General features: G+C 43.9%; 1 protein-coding gene across 1 annotated transcript in view; it reads right to left on the reverse strand.

Annotated features, from left to right (window-relative positions):
* Positions 1 to 16,671, reverse strand: part of SPATA7 (spermatogenesis associated 7) — a 52,178-nt gene that overhangs the window by 26,832 nt on the left and 8,675 nt on the right. The window contains exons 2-4 of the mRNA XM_035107664.2: positions 15,859 to 15,933; positions 12,291 to 12,386; positions 2,926 to 2,973 (exon numbers count right to left, since the gene is read on the reverse strand). Of these exons, the coding sequence (XP_034963555.2) occupies positions 2,926 to 2,973; positions 12,291 to 12,386; positions 15,859 to 15,933 (219 nt within the window). The remainder of the gene's footprint in view (positions 1 to 2,925; positions 2,974 to 12,290; positions 12,387 to 15,858; positions 15,934 to 16,671) is intronic.

The following is a 16,671-nucleotide window of genomic DNA, read 5'->3' on the forward strand; positions in this document are numbered from 1 at the left end:
TCAATGGTACTAAGACGAACTCTTATTTTGTTGTGGTTAACATTAAGTAGACAAATAATATTTACTTGGCAATGTCACATATTTGTCATAAATATGCTGAAGATGCCCCTCTGGCCTTTTGATAGCTGAACTTTTAACAATACAACCTACCTGGAAATTATTAATTAATGTATGAGAGTTTTCGGTTGGTGGTTTTGTTTGCTTTTAAATTGGATTATTCATGTTGTCGTAACCCAAACTGGCAGCTAATGGCAAAGGTTGGGCAAGGAATCAAACCAAATGAATAAGTATCAGTAGGGCTTCATTAAGAACAAACGTATTAAACACACAGGTTGGCAGCTAAAGTTATATTTCACTCTCATAATCAATTTGAGTCAAATGTAATCCAAGAAGCTTGGACTTCATTCCCCCCCTAAATTGTTAACTGTTATTTCAACTTTCAGATAACGGGCTACAAGGTGGACAACTTGTGGTTTCTGAAAAATGAGTAGATATTCCTTTAAAATAAACGCAGGCTCTGAAACATTCTGTCGAAGTGAGTAATTCAGTGTGGCACCAAGTATACAAAGTCAATGAGGCCATACTTCTGTGAAGTGATCTGTGAATCATCTTTATAGATGACACAATAGATATCTGTTAATTAAAATGCTAGGAACCGTTCTGGCTTCATTTTTTCTGGCTGCTCATACAATCAGACACACTATCTTTTATATGACTGCATATGGAAGAAATCACAGTGAGTGACTGCAGAATTCCACACATCAATTTGTTATAGCTAAAACTTTGGCTCAAATCCAAAGAAAGTTAGTAACCTGAATGTTCCATTGAACTTAGTAGGATTCAAATAAGTTTCAACAGGTTTGTCATAGTGATCTCTATGTAAATTGAAACATTGGAAGTTTCCCCTGGGTTTATGTTTCATATTTAAAATGAATATACTTCAAGTGTGCTTTGGATCGCCAATGTGTAGTAGTAGTAGTAGTAGTAGTAGTAGTTATTATTATTATTAGAATTTATATACCACCCTAAAACTGGAAGTCTCAGGGCAGTTCACAGGACAAAATCAAAATATAAAGCCACAAAAGATATAATCAAAATAAAAACAATGTCATAAACCTCCCCTGCAACCCCCAACCCACCCACCCCGCATTTTAAAAGGGCTGTCAATCAAATCAACCAAAGGCCTGGTTAAAAAGTTTTCCTCCATAAATGATTAAAGAGGAAAGTAAGAGGTGAAGCTTTGGAGCCAGTGGATAAAATTTATTTATGCCAGCTTGGCATTTTCTTACAACATAAAGCTTATCAAATACAAACAAAAACAACCCAATTTCTTCAAACCCATTAGAACAGCAGAAAAGCCTTACTGGATCAAACCAAAGGCCTACCTCTTGCTTGCACAGTGGCCAACCAGATGATGCAAGGAAGCCCATAACTGTCCACTCCCACTCATGTCTCCAGGAACCAGCATTCAGAGGCATGCTACCTACCTCTGATCCTCATGGTTACAGATAACCACATGACAAGTAGATGCTGATAGCCTTTTCCATCATGAATTTACCCACACAAACCCTTTTAAGACAATGAGCATAAGCCACCACACGTTCTCTAATGCAGACCCTCTAACAATGAACAGCTGTGCAATGCTACAAATTCTTTTGTGCAGGAAGCTTTCCTGTTGAAAGCCTTCCTACCCTAAAAGATGTAAGATGGGAATACAAAGAAGGAAAAGTATTATTGATTTAACAGGTCGGGTTTATTTAACGTATTAAAGTAAAGCACTAAGTGCTGACTATTGTATTGAAAAACTCCAGGTACAATTTTCTATATGCAATTTTCAAGCAGAACCAAATGTATGTTCCAAAGATACACTGTTTTCTTTTCAGGAAACCAGCAAATTACGACACTGGCCAACAGTCAGAGAGCACGAGCCTTGTATGCAGAAGGTTGCTGGTTCAATCCCTGGCATCTTCAGGTACAGCTAGGACATTGTTGTGGAGCTGCAGCTAGTCTCTTTAAACAATACTGAACTAGATAGACCAATAGTTTGGCTCAGTAAATTCTATGTTCTGCCCATGGATAAGAAGATGGCTCCAACTGTCATGTAGCACTGCAAGATGATGCATGCATACGTCACCTAATGAATGCACAGAAATAGCTAGAAAAATAATGAGCCTGTAGCTTGAGAACAGATACAGTGGAATTACAGGAGGGATATTTATTTTTAACTTGACAAGCAGATGGGTTCCCCCCCCCAACACCTTTGAGTGATAAGTTTGGTGCCCGGCAAGCTCAAAATTTTTCAAATCATTACTCCAAAAGTTGCATATGCTTCAACTGTAAAAGTATATTCCTTTATTGTGTTCGCACAGGAAATGCTGGAGACACGCAGACAGCTTGTCTAATAATGGTAATTTCAGATCAGCCAACACCTGACATGACATTTTCTGTCACATATTGGCTATAAGTCCAATGAATGAATGAATAAGCAAGCAAAGCAGGCAGGCTCTGAAGGAAGATGACAGGTTTTCCACCAAAGCCTGGAAGGCAGGTATTAGAGAGAAAGAGTAAAATATTCCTACTCTCTTCTATGTTATTATGGAGTGTTTTAACAGCAATGAAGTCATCCGAGTGGGCTTGGCTCACCCTCAGAGTCCGACCTTATTTGAGATCTGTGGAGAATTCCCGCCCCCCACTCCCAAAGCTAAATTAGGTAGCAACCTGAAAGGATTGATGGGATATTTTCAATGTTAGTCCTACTCAGAGCAGACCCATTGAAATTAATGGAGATGACTAACATAGAATCATAGAGTTGGAAGGGACCCCAAGGGTCATCTATGAAAGGACAATGTATTAAAAAAAGAAAGAAAACACCATAGTATGCCTTCAGAAAAGTTTTTAGAAGACGAATGCCTCGGAAATACGTACGTTTTATGCTGTTTAACCTGCTTTTTGGTACTGAGCAGTCTACAGCAGCTGAAAAACAAACAACAAACCATTAAAGTGAGTGAATCAACATTCCCTTTGAAGATTTGCAATAAAGAGACTTTGCTTATTGGTGGGATGTCTTTTCGCCAAAGCGACTAAAAATTGAAGAAGAAAAAACTTCTATGGCTGAAACATAATGGCCAGTCTACATTTTAAATGTTTTCACTTGTTTAACTAGATTTTTTTGTTTTAATGAATCCACTTAGCTGTGTTAAAGAATGAAATAGAAAGCTTGTGACCGGCTTTTACGGGCATCATAATGAGGATTCCGTGCTGTACTTCAACATCTATGAACTCTTACTACAGAACGGTAAGGCCTGTAACTGTAGCTGTGGATACGTACTGTTCCCTGACACAGTATTACTTAATAAAGAATGTTTGTTCCTGTCCAAGGCTTTAATGGTTATGGAACCTGAGTATTTGTGCCCATGAAGCGACTGTAGAGAATGTGGTCAGTGGTGCATGGAAAATGAGCAACATCTGACGACATCAGCATATTCTAATGGTATATTTATTCAAGGCCGCACTCAGATACATACAGAGCATCTAGTTTCTGATACTGTTAATTCTACGAATCAGCCCCATCTGCAAAAAGAGGTACAGTGGTACCTCGGGTTACAAACGCTTCAGGTTACAAACTCCGCTAACCCAGAAATAGTACCTCAGGTTAAGAACTTTGCTTCAGGATGAGAACAGAAAACATGCTCTGGTGGCGCGGCGGCAGCAGGAGGCCCCATTAGCTAAAGTGGTGCTTCAGGTTAAGAACAGTTTCAGGTTAAGAACGGACCTCCGGAACAAATTAAGTTCTTAACTTGAGGTACCACTGTACTTTTACAGCCTATTTATCAAGCAAGATGCTAAAGTATGGATCACAGTATAATTAAATGTTTTGGGCACCCAAAGCAGTGTTTTAAATGTGCACTCCCAATTAGGAGTTTTTATAGCCACAATTAAGTAAAGAGATGATGCGCTTTTGCCCACTGATTTCAAGACCAAGCCATGGCCTGACTGGGCACTGAATCACAGGAAATGGTCTTAGTGTAGACCACTGATCCATTTGGTTCTAGATTGTGTGCACTGACTGGTAGTGGCTGTGACAGTTACCTATGTTTAGTGCTGGTGGGGAAATAGTTAACTGGGAGGTCCAATCAGAACCCAAAGGGGTGGAGTCAGAGGGACTATAAAACCCAGCCCTGAGGGGTAGTAAGGGAGTTGAGTTGAGTTGGGGAGTTGATGGGGTTCTTGTTGAGAGAGGAGAGTGAGGGAGTTAGAGAGTCTGTGGGCAGGCTGAGTTAGTGAGGAGAAATAAGGGGAGTTTGGAACAGCTAATTGCTAGGAAGGTGTAGGTCGATATAGGAATAGGAAGGTATAGGCCGGTATAGGAAACAATTGTATTTGAAACTGAAGACCTTTATTGCAACCACAAGCTTGTTAAACTGCAAACTAATAAACAACATTTTGGGTTCCAATTTTAACCCTGACTGGACTCAGTATTGTACCAGTTAGAAACTGGTTGGTGGCAGCGGAAGAACTCAGTGGTGGCACAGGGATCAACAGGCGGTGAAACGTCCGGGGACCCTGTGTGATCGCCACAGTGGCTAGCCAGTGTTTCAAGCAGGGGTCTCTCCCAGTCCTACCGGAAGGTGATGGGGATTGGGATCTTTTGCATGCAAAGCAGATGCTCTAATACAGATGCCCTGGCCCTTCTTATCCCTTGCTGAGGCTTAGCAGTGCCTGGATGGGAGACCATGTGACGGAAAAGTTTGTTTACTGAGCAGGTTGAGTCACCTGAGTGTCCCCCCTCCCCAGGCAACCAGCAGTTAACTAGCAACAGCTTCTGATTGGCCAGAGTTCCAAGGGAGGCTGTTGGAGTGGAGTGAGAGACGGTGTGAGAGATTCATGGGGTCTGGGAGTCGGATTCTGTCAGGAGAGTTTGTTCTGACAGGTGGTAGAGCTGAGGAGAGCAGAGAACTCTCAGTACCGTATATGCTCTAAGGTTCTGAATCGCAGAACACTGTTAAAATAGAAAAGGCACAGTCCCGCAAGGTGTTTACAGGGAAAAGGGTCCTCTCAGGGAATACTCTGACAGGAAAGGGCAGTAGGGATTTCAAGGCCAAGGAGGATTTGGGGGTCTGTAAGGAAAACAGTCCAGTTAAAATCCCAAGTTCCTGAAGTGTGAGTGGAGAAGTCTGATCTATGAAAGATGTGTAAAAGAAAGTACGTAACCATAAGCTTAAACAGCATACAGTCTACAACTTGGAACAGTATACGTTTTAATAAAAAGCAACAACACTGTTTGTTACATTGCTGTGGAAGAAGAAGGAATAAAACTCCTTGTTTACATCTGTTATAATAAAGTTTGTTTGCAACCTGTTTCCCCAAAAGAAAAACCCACTGTCGCAGCGTAATTCATTCTCCATTGGGGATTTCACTGGAGGGAAAGGGAAACAGAGGCACCAGGGGAGAGAATGCTGTTGCGGCGTTGCACTTGAGAACTCTATGCCACCTTGAGTTGTGGTCATGGAATTCTAGAGGTCATCCAGACCAACTCCCCCCCCCCATTTTTTTTCAGTGCAGAGGCGCAACTACAGCATCCCTGAGAGATGGCTGCCTGGTCTCTGCTTAGATGTCTCGATGTCATGGACTGGCTGGATGCAGAGTAGTGGGAGGCTCCACCTGGCAAACCCCCAAGGGAATCCCCAAGGGAAGAAGGCTCAGAGCCAGGGGACTGGTGGTGGAATGGTGAGGAGTGGTCCGAGGATGAAGAGGGGAGGATACTGGGAGGAGGAGGAGGTGTCAGAAGCTGAAGAGGTAACAGTGGTGAGCAGGAAGAGGCGGTGGCAGAGGGCAGTCCAGAGCCAGAGGCAGAAGCAGAGGCTGGAGAGGAGTGGGGCAGGCTTGTTGGAGAAGCCAGGGAGTCTCTCTCTCCTGCTGTGAACATCTCCCCTCCTCCCTGCTCTTCCAGAACATGGAATGAAGAGGGCAGAGCAAAGAGAGACAAGATGAAGGAGTCTCAGGTACTGGGGAAGGACCCGGGGAAGGAATCTTAGAGAGCAGTGAGAAGTCCTTGCAACTGCCTCATTGGGGCAAGACCGACCGGGAAGAGTTGTTGTGATCACTAGGCCTGCACTGTTTTGGTTTCTTTGAAAAAAAAGAGAGAGTTATCTTCACTGATACCAGGTGTTTTATGACTGACCTTCTTCTGACCCTGACTCCTGGCACCCTAGTGAAAGGAAGCCTACTGTCCCCCTTGAGAGAATCATGATGGAGAAAGTAAGGGATACAAATGCACTAAGTCAATAACCAAAAGTGGTCTGAGTGATGAGGTGGTGCCACGGAGTCACATGGGATTGGGCAAGGCAGCACTGCCAGTTCAGGGCAGCTAGGGCACATGGACAGAGCCAATCCAATGTTCTCACTGGTGCACCCACACAGCCCCTATCTTGCCACTGAAGAAGGAGGAGGAGGCGGCGGCGGAGGTTTGGATTTGATATCCTGCTTTATCACTACTCTAAGGAGTCTCAAAGTGGCTAACAATCTCCTTTCCCTTCCTCCCCTGATGTGACCTAACCCCATATCCAGGTCAGCTGCGGTTCCACCAGGACTGACACCATTCCACTACACAGGCTGCTATTGTAAGTATATGTGTGTGTGCATGCACAGTAGACTGCGCTTGTTTGACCAGAAGTTAATTTCCCTCCTCACCTCCTTCTGTGAGGCAAAAGTAGAATTCTGTTGGGTACAGGGGTGCTGGTAAGAAGCAAAGGGATCTGTGGGGTGGCTGGGAGTCACAGGCCCGGTGTGCACTGGATGTGTGTCAGGAAACCGGGGGGCACGCTGTAGTCTAACTCCTCTTCTTTCCTTCCTCTCTTCTGCCCACAAATGCCCCATCCCTGTTACGAAGCTATCTATAGCACAGCATTGCATCCACCCCATCTGTAACCATGGTATCCAGGGTGAGACGCGGGTTTGTGGATTCCAGCTAACCACATGGTTAATGTGGTAAAATTATGCAAACACTGCACCGTGGGTGGCTCTGAAAAGGGTAGGAGGCAGGCACCCGGTGCAATGCTAAGGGACTGCCTCTGGATGAAAACCCAGGAGCTGTGGTTTCCTTAAGCTTTGCTGCAGGGTGGGCACTTGTCCTCTCCCCATCCCCTTAATACAGGACAGTCCTCTTTTCACTCTGCTACCTCCTACATTTTCAAGAGGACAGCACTTGGTCCTCTGTTTGGCATACCATCTTGAATTTGGGGAATTATCTGGACGTCAAGATTTTAATCAAGTACTCCAACTAGCATATATTCCGCTGCACATTCTAAGCTTCCATTAAAACACAACAACACCAGTGAAGTTCAACCCTCACAGTTACAGAGAGACAAACTGCAAGCAAGAAAATGCAGAGGTTGCACCACGATGTTCATTTAACAAAGAAACGCTCTCCTCCGGTCTTAAGTGAAAGGCCTCCAGTCCAATTGACAAGCCAGAGAAGCTGCCAACAGCAATTCTATACCCTGAGTTAGCCTGTGAGGGGAAGGGGGCAAGAATCTTCCACTTAACGTGGTTGTATTTCATAGCAGTGACTTCACCTGCATGACTGTCCAGCACACTGGGAAGGCTGGAAGATGGGGGAAGACTATTCATGATAGAAACACATGCACTGTATTGAGCTGTCAGCTGTCAGCTCCAACGGCAACAGGCTGGTTGGAATGATAAATCAAGGCATTCTGGGTTTAATTTGACCCAAGGCTTTCCAGAGGCCTCAGCTTTGGAGAAGTAGCAATAATGACCAAGATTATATCTGACCATGTGCAGAGTGCGGAGTCTTCACTACTGAGAAACTCCAGCCGTTCCCCGAATATCTAGGGCTAGGGACAACGCTTCCCAGTCACCTGGATGCATGAGAGGCTGAAACAGTTGTCAACAACAGCCGGGACAACTGCCATTTGGTTCTTTCCCTGCCAGAACTGGCTCCATCCGCTGACATTCCTCTTGGTTGCTCCAGAGGGAGAAATAAGCTTAGCAAGCCCCATTCTGTGGGCTCAAGTGAAGGGATCAGTCGCCATTTGGCTCACTCCTCTGTCAGAGATGTCTCCATCAGCAGAAGAAGAGATGAACAAGCCCCCTTCCATTAGCCTGGCTAGGGCCAACTGCCATTGGGCTCCTCCCTCCCCAGAACTGTCTCACGCTATTCCGTTATGTCTTCCCATGAAAAGGTTGGTGCTTTGAGCTTGCTTCTTTTCCTCTTCCCTCCTGATTTTTCCTTCTTAAACCCTTCCATCTTAAACTATATGCCACCTTGGGTGCCAGGACAGAAATGCGGTATCTAAAGAAGCAAATGTTGTGGCATCCAAGAAAGCTTGAGTTTTACGAGCACAGGAAAATCCAAGTGAAGGGAAACACAGACCAAGCCCAGGGGGTCGGAGGGAGGGCTATTATGATACTTTTCCAGCGAATCCAGGAGATATTCTCCTACTATTGGACTGTGCTGTGACTATTAGGCTCCATTCCCGTTCTTCTTTCCTCCTCCCTCTTTCTCTCCCTCCCCCCCCCCCGGCCAACTGTCTTCTCATCCTCTCCATCAATTGCTGCCCGAAGTAGCAGCTTAGAAATATGAATTACCTAAACAAGTGAACTCCCCCCCCCCCTTTCCAGGCGCAATTACAGAGATAAATGACCTGCTGCACGGGGCACAAATGAGATATGTTAATTTAGTGTGTCTAATTTGCATATTCATAATGTATGCTACCTTCTGCACCTCTTGGACTCCTCAGCAGCAGCTGTTTCCCTTGGAGAGGGTCACTTTGAGATGCGAGTGAGGACCAGCATCTCAACCAACTTCTGTTTGCACAGATATCCACATCTGTCTTGCCTCTAATCTGGCAAGTGGAAGGTGCCTATGTGTCAGCTGGCATTCCTTGGGGGGAATACGCTTTGCCAGAAGGGACTCAGGGCATGGTCAGTCAGAAAACACCCATATCTTTTGGCCCTCTCCTGCTCTCTTTTCAGGACAAACAGCTGTGGTTAGTTACTGTTCCCCTGCCCCCTGCCATTGTGCCTTGACTGCTTCCCCAAGAACAGCTGCACTCAATGCAGAAAAACAAGCAGCATTGCCCTTCTTACATCCCCAGCAGTGTTTTATTCTTCTTCTTATTTTCTGAATATCTGATGATACACACAGATCACAATGGCTAGAAAGTTAAGTTTTTTTTTTAATGTGACATGAAACTGATAGTACCAGTATACACCCTGGGCAGACGATGCTTATGAGCTCAGGAGCTGGGAATTAATTTTGTGCAATGAAGCATGCAACTGGAGGAGGTGCACCTCAACAAAATGATTGGCTGATTTGTTTCACAATGATGTTCACTGAACTGTACAGTTGTTTTTTTTTTAATAAACCTGGTAGGTGTGGGGTAGCTTGTTAGATTTGGGTGCAGGAGAACTGGGTTTAAATTCACACCAAGGGTGAACATCCTGGACAGCTTTGGGTTCTCAGCTTCTATTCTAAGTTTGCAAAACAGGGAAAACATGTCAGGGGGCTTGAAGTGAGGATACATAGCACAGAGACTGTAAAATACCTGGCCCTATAAATTGCACCTTTAATGAAATTATTTTTAGCACCATCTATTAAGGTCTTTTGTACTGCTTACGTTTAATCCAGCATTTGCAATTATCATTGACATTTTAGAAATACAAAATGGATTCAATAGTTTGGTATAGATTTGTTTTTCTAAGTCACATTGAGTTCAATTTTTTAAAGCGATTAATATATGTAAATGATTTCATTTAATAACAGGGTGAATATTTTCTGCAAGATGACCAAAAAGTTGTTATATGTAATTTATGTGGGAAACAAATGGATTTGGAGACTAGTTTGATTTGACTGGCAGAGGCTGAAATCTTAAACACACAGTGCAAGTATATATACCTCTAGTGAGAAGAAAGCCCCACTGAGTTAAATTGGACTTATGTCCAGGTTAAATGTGTATCTAGGATGGCAGGTGTAATGAGGAGTAATTGAACACAAGGGGCCTTTCTTCCTTCTGGGTAAATATGCATACAATTGCACTGCAAAACCAGGAACCTGGATGGAATTGCTACAAATCTGAAAATATATAAGGCAGATGTGTGAGTAACCCCATCTAAAAAGGTATTAAATATTAAAATCAGAATGATGTTTTTGTTGTTGGCATCTGTCTGTCTTGAGAGACAATGGATTGCGCCTCCTGGGGTGAATTCAATCCACTGCATTAGCAACACTGAAGTGATCTCCCTGGGGCACAAGTGTGTACGGAGGTCCTGGACTGCCCAGAAGACAAGACCCACACCCCTCTCAGCCTTGCCGGTGTGCTCCAAAGGAAAGCAGAGCAATACGTCTGTCACTGGCTTGGCAGCAGGAGTTGCTGGAAGGAGGCATACAAGATGCCATCCTACTGTCTTAAGGGCTCCACTGGATTTGTATAGGGTTTACTCCTTAGCCTTTTCCTCTCCTGCAAGGCAGCAGAAGTTTAGGAGCAGAATTTTCCTTCTCCTAGATGGGCTACCTTCCCAGCTTGATGAGCCCCATCTGCCCCTCACTTCCCTCTACAGCACGTACAGAAACAGCCTTCTTGACCGTTGGACCCACTATGGTTCTCGTTCACTCAATCTGCCAGAGCCAGTCTTTGCATGCAGGGAAAAGTCCCTAACTCATCAAGGGTTTGAGACTCATTGGCTACTTATGGGGAGAATGATGTACATGAGTTAAAACCCAACCAAGTTAAGACAGCCAGCACACCAGTCCAAACCCTTCTACACCAGTCCTTCCTCTCAGCCATGCCACTTTCACTGGCCTCTTCCCAATTGTGCCTGTATGGACCTCTCCCTTCCACCCACCGAAGAGGGATGCTCACCAGCTGCCAATGGGAAAGCCCTGAAACAGGGCGTTCTGAGGACCAGGAGGGTCCAAGCCAGCCTTGCTCCCATCACATGACAGCACTGGACTCCATCTGGGCCCAACAGCGGCACCAGCTCCAGGCTGGCACAGCGATCTGCCTGCCCCACTTTCCACTCCAGCTGCTGTGTGCAGCAAGGCTCAATTCAGGCCAGCAGTCAATTTTAGTATTACCCCCTAAGTAAGTGCAGACAGAACAATGCAGATCATAGTTGGAAACATTTTTTTTTGTCTGAACACATGACATTTGAAATTAAAGATCATTTTTAAAAGAAAGGTTGTTTATTGACTATGCATCTTAAACTGCTACAAGGCTTAGGCTGCATCCCTATATGCATGTACCTGGGAGTAAGGTAAAAAAGGTAAAGGACCCCTGGATGGTTAAGTCCAGTCAAAGGCGACTATGGGGTTGTGGCACTCATCTCGCTTTCAGGCCGAGGGAGCTGGGGTTTGTCCACAGACAGCTTTCCAGGTCATGTGGCCAGCATGACTAAACCGCTTCAGGTGCAACTGAACACCGTGACGCAGAGAAACACAATTTACCTTCCTGCCACAGTAGTACCTATTTATCTCCTTGCACTGACATGCTTTCGAACTGCTAGGTTGGCAGGAGCTGGGACAGAGCAACGGGAGCTCACTCCCTTGCGGGGATTCGAACCGCTGACCTTCTGATTAGCAAACCCAAGAGGCTCAGTGGTTTAGACCACAGCGCCACCAAACCCAATGGGACATACAATACTTCGTAAGAGGCATACATAAAATTGTGCTCTTATTTTAACCTTGCTCCTACTTATGGGAGTGACAACTGAAACATTTTTATAAGAGAATCACAGTATAAAGAGATTAGAAATATGTTTGTTTTTTAATATTGAACCACATATTGTGATTTTATAGAGGGTTAAAATGGAACTGTGTAAAGGCAATGTGATGCAATGAGAAATAAAGGAGGATTAATTAATGCTCACATGTTTGTGCCAAATATTAATTAGCATATAGCACTGACTTTGGAGAATGACTATCTGCTCACCGATCCAAGAAATAGCAAATGATGTACCTTAATGATAGAAAAGCTTTAGACAGACATATTGGCACAAGCTGTATTCAGTCTAGTGCATATATTCTTGATGTAATTTTCAGTGGGAAAATAATATCTCTTCAGAATGCACAAACACTAGAGCTTCTGATTAAATTTAGCATTTCAAACACTCAGTTAAATGTTGGCAAGGTCAGGCATTAGCATTTTTCTTTTAATTCTAAAATGGTAGGCTTTAAATGTGAGTGATCCCCCCCAAGCTATAGATAACAGGGAAAATGTATTACTAAATAATTACTCCATTCAAAGTGAGGTGAATGACTTGTATATGCTTACCTTTAGCTGAAAGTATTTTATTGTAATGGACAGCCATGTGATCCCTGATCAGGTACTGGTTGCTTAGTCTGCGGGAGGAGTCGTCAATGCAGAAGGCTACAAAAATAAAGCACATTTGATCATTATTATGGAAAGTGCCTGTTGTCTTTGTCCATGGAGTTTTCTTGGCAGGAATACTGGAGTGGCTTGCCAGTTCCTTCTCCAGGTGGATCACGTTTAGTCAAAACTCTCCTCTATGACCTGTCCATCTTGGGTGGCCCTGCATGGCATAGCTCATAGCTTCTCTGAGTTATTCAAGCCCCTTCGCCACGACAAGGCATTGATCCATGAAGGGGTCACCCTTTTAATGAGGGTGAAAGAGGAGAGCGCAAAATATGGTCTGAAGCTCAACATCAAAAAAACCAAGATCATGGCCACTGGTCCCATCACCTCCTGGCAAATAGAAGGGGAAGAAATGGAGGCAGTGAGAGATTTTACTTTCTTGGGCTCCTTGATCACTGCAGATGGTGACAGCAGTCACGAAATTAAAAGACGCCTGCTTCTTGGGAGAAAAGCAATGACAAACCTAGACAGCATCTTAAAAAGCAGAGACATCACCTTGCCGACAAAGGTCCGTATAGTTAAAGCTATGGTTTTCCCAGTAGTGATGTATGGAAGTGAGAGCTGGACCATAAAGAAGGCTGATCGCCGAAGAATTGATGCTTTTGAATTATGGTGCTGGAGGAGACTCTTGAGAGTCCCATGGACTGCAAGAAGATCAAACCTATCCATTCTTAAGGAAATCAGCCCTGAGTGCTCCCTGGAAGGACAGATCGTGAAGCTGAGGCTCCAATACTTTGGCCACCTCATGAGAAGAGAAGAATCCTTGGAAAAGACCCTGATGTTGGGAAAGATTGAGGGCACTAGGAGAAGGGGACGACAGAGGACAAGATGGTTGGACAGTGTTCTTGAAGCTACGAACATGAGTTTGACCAAACTGTGGGAGGCAGTGCAAGACAGGAGTGCCTGGCGTGCTATGGTCCATGGGGTCACGAAGAGTCGGACACGACTGAACGACTAAACAACAACAACAACAACATGGAAAGTGCCAGTAGACTTCACCTGCAATTGCAGAAATATAAGTTCAAATTAAAAAACACCTGCTTCTTGGGAGAAAAGGGGACAAACCTAGACAGCATCTTAAAAAGCAGAGACATCAACTTGCCGACAAAGGTCCGTATAGTTAAAGCTATGGTTTTTCCAGTAGTGATGTATGGAAGTGAGAGCTGGACCATAAAGAAGGCTGATCACCGAAGAATTGATGCTTTTGAATTATGGTGCTGGAGGAGACTCTTGAGAGTCCCATGGACTGCAAGAAGATCAAACCTATCCATTCTGAAGGAAATCAGCCCTGAGTGCTCACTGGTGGGACACATCCTGAAGCTGAGGCTCCAATACTTTGGCCACTTCATGAGAAGGGAAGACCCCCCGGAAAAGACCCTGATGTTGGGAAAGATTGAGGGCACAAGGAGAAGGGGATGACAGAGGACGAGATGGTTGGACAGTGTTCTTGAAGCTACAAACATGAGTTTGATCAAACTGTGGGAGGCAGTGGAAGACAGGCATGCCTGGCGTGCTCTAGTCCATGGGGTCACAAAGAGTCAGACATGACTAAACAATTAAACAACAACAACATGCAAATGAGGTGCTGCGGAGCATTGTGGGGCAGTGCTATCTGTGCTCGCTGTGACTTGAAGGAGTGTGGGCAGAAGGTAGCCCAGGTACAGGTCCAGGTTTCCTTCAACGGAGGCAGTTTCGCTGCCGCTGCTGCCGTCTCACTTCAGCCGAGCAGGCGGAGGTGGAGCACAGCTGGCAGCGTCCCTGCCTGTCGTGCTGTGCCTCCGGCTGCCCGTTGCACCTGGCCCTGCCCGGCAGAGCGCGAGTAGCACCGGAGGGATCATCGCACCATGGCGACTAGTACACTTAAGACGGCCCTGAATATATATATATATATATATATATATATATATATATATATATATATATATATATATTGCACATGGCAGCCAGAGCTGCACTTATTTGGACCTCATATTCCAAGTGGTAAGTAAGTGCACATCTACGGTACTGACAATCCATTCTTCCTCACTGCTTGTGGAACTAGCAACAGGCATACTCAAATGCCACCAAACCTGGTGGCTTCCATCTCTGCAGTTTCCACCCGTTTTCAGACCCCTTACAACATTTGTTTTCTTTTTATTTGCTGACTACTAAGGTCCCATGTCTTGCCGTGGCAAATCGCAGGAGGACACTTTGTACTCAAATGGCTTACAGATGGACATACTGAAAAGCTACGGGTAGAATCAACGCTTAACATCAGAATGGCTGTCTTCAGTTGTGAAGCCATGAACAAGCAAATCACTCACCACAGAGCCATTTCAGTGATGATTCTGAGATGTAAGGTTTACCGTTTAACAGCCAAAGCAGCAAAACATATCCCTGCATATGAAACTAGGATGAGATCCTCAAAAACAGCTACTCCAGAATAGCCCCATTATGAAGTCAACATGACTACTTTGGAGCAAGTAGTTTAAGGACTGCAGCCTGAAGGCCCTGGCAGCAGACTTATCAGGACTGAAAGCACTGATCAACTATCTGGTGAGGCAAATAACAAATTATACATAAAACAGGTATGTAGATTCTAACTGGGTTTTAAACAGCACAAGCTCTTAAGAAAAATGCCTCCATATTCGAGGTAGTGCTGTACCTAAATTGTATCCATCACTTGAAATAAACAAGGGGTTGCTAACCCACAGCCTGTGGAATAAATACATCCTCTAAGAGGATTTTGTGTCCCCCCAAGATACCCTTAAAAGGCCTTTTAAAAGTTTGTTTTTACTGTTCCGATGAGTCCCCCACTGTACTGCCATTGTGCCAAAAGATTTTTGTGGCCTCCCAAGCTCCCCCCCCATCATCATTATTTAAAATTCTTTTTATTTTCATCCCCCTGTTTATTTCCATAGTTACCCCACTGTGATGTCAAAAGTTTTTGGTGATGCCCTAGAATCCCAAACTGTTTCCTTATTTTGGCCATGCTAATTCTGACAAGGACTGACCAAAGTTCAATGTGGCTCTTGCCCTAACCCCCCCCCAAATTAACTACCTCTGAAATAAATCTATTTTTGTTTTTCCCAAGATATGTAAGCCAAGCTTCAGCAACTGTCTTCTACACTGAGGTGTATTATTTACTGGATTAGTTAAAACCAAGACAATGCAAAGACTAAAAACTTTGGGTCAGCTGATATTCTTGCATTGAGTATCAGTATTTTGTTTTTGTTTAACAGTTCTGATCAACCGAAAAAGACTTCCCCTTTCTCTTCTCCCCCCCCCCCGAAGCCTCCCCCACTCCAAATATGTGCACTGTGAAATGACAGATTTTACTCATTAGTATAGTCTCAGCCAAACTAAGTTCTCACCACAATGCTTTAATGTTTAATGGAAAATATTTTAAGAGTCCACACAACAAGAATTCTATGCAAAGCTATACTTTAAAAATGTTGCTGTTTACCCCATTATGCAAATTACTTACCATTACTTTTAGTACTTAAATGTCCTCTGAATGGGCTTGCTGGTCCATACCGAGGAATAGCTTGGTATTCAATCACTGATATAAAAAAAGAAACAAGGAAATTAGGGCAGAAGCATAGCTTTCAGCATACAGAATAAAAAAAAAAAAAACTCATAAAAAGCCAGTATGTTCATTATGATGACCTATTGTGAAAAACATGAGTTTGTAGGAAAGTCATCAAAATACATGAGGTGAACTTACTTTAATACTACATCAACTGAAGAGAACAAAATCTCATTAATAGTAGTAAATCACTGATTAAATCAAGTGTGCAACCATACATTAAAGTAATGCATAAGCCTATATATCAATGTACTTAGGCGGATTTAACTCTGCCTATTATTGGACTGTAAGTGAAGGAAAATGAAGTCACATATTTTTTTTCCTTTCATCTTGAAATGAATATACTGTGCCTATTCATTTTACCATAACTATAGTAACTATACTTTTGAGTTTCAAGCTATCTAAGATCATAGTTTTGGAGCTGAAACATCATGGTGGCAATGGACAATTCTCTGGAAGATGTTCATTTTCTGAGCAACAAAACTTTGCACCCTGAGTTCTAGTAGAATACAAGATCCCAGTAACAGTTGTTGTTGTTTGTTTGTTTGTTTGTTTGTTTAGTCGTGTCCGACTCTTTGTGGCCCCATGGACCATAGCACGCCAGGCACTCCTGTCTTCCACTGCTTCCCGCAGTTTGGTCAAACGCATGTTGGTAGCTTCGAGAACACCGTCCAACCATCTTCATCCTCTGCCGTCCCCTTCTCCTAGTGC

This window comes from Zootoca vivipara, chromosome 1 (assembly GCF_963506605.1).
Source record: "Zootoca vivipara chromosome 1, rZooViv1.1, whole genome shotgun sequence".
In the NCBI taxonomy this organism is placed as follows: Eukaryota; Metazoa; Chordata; class Lepidosauria; order Squamata; family Lacertidae; genus Zootoca; species Zootoca vivipara.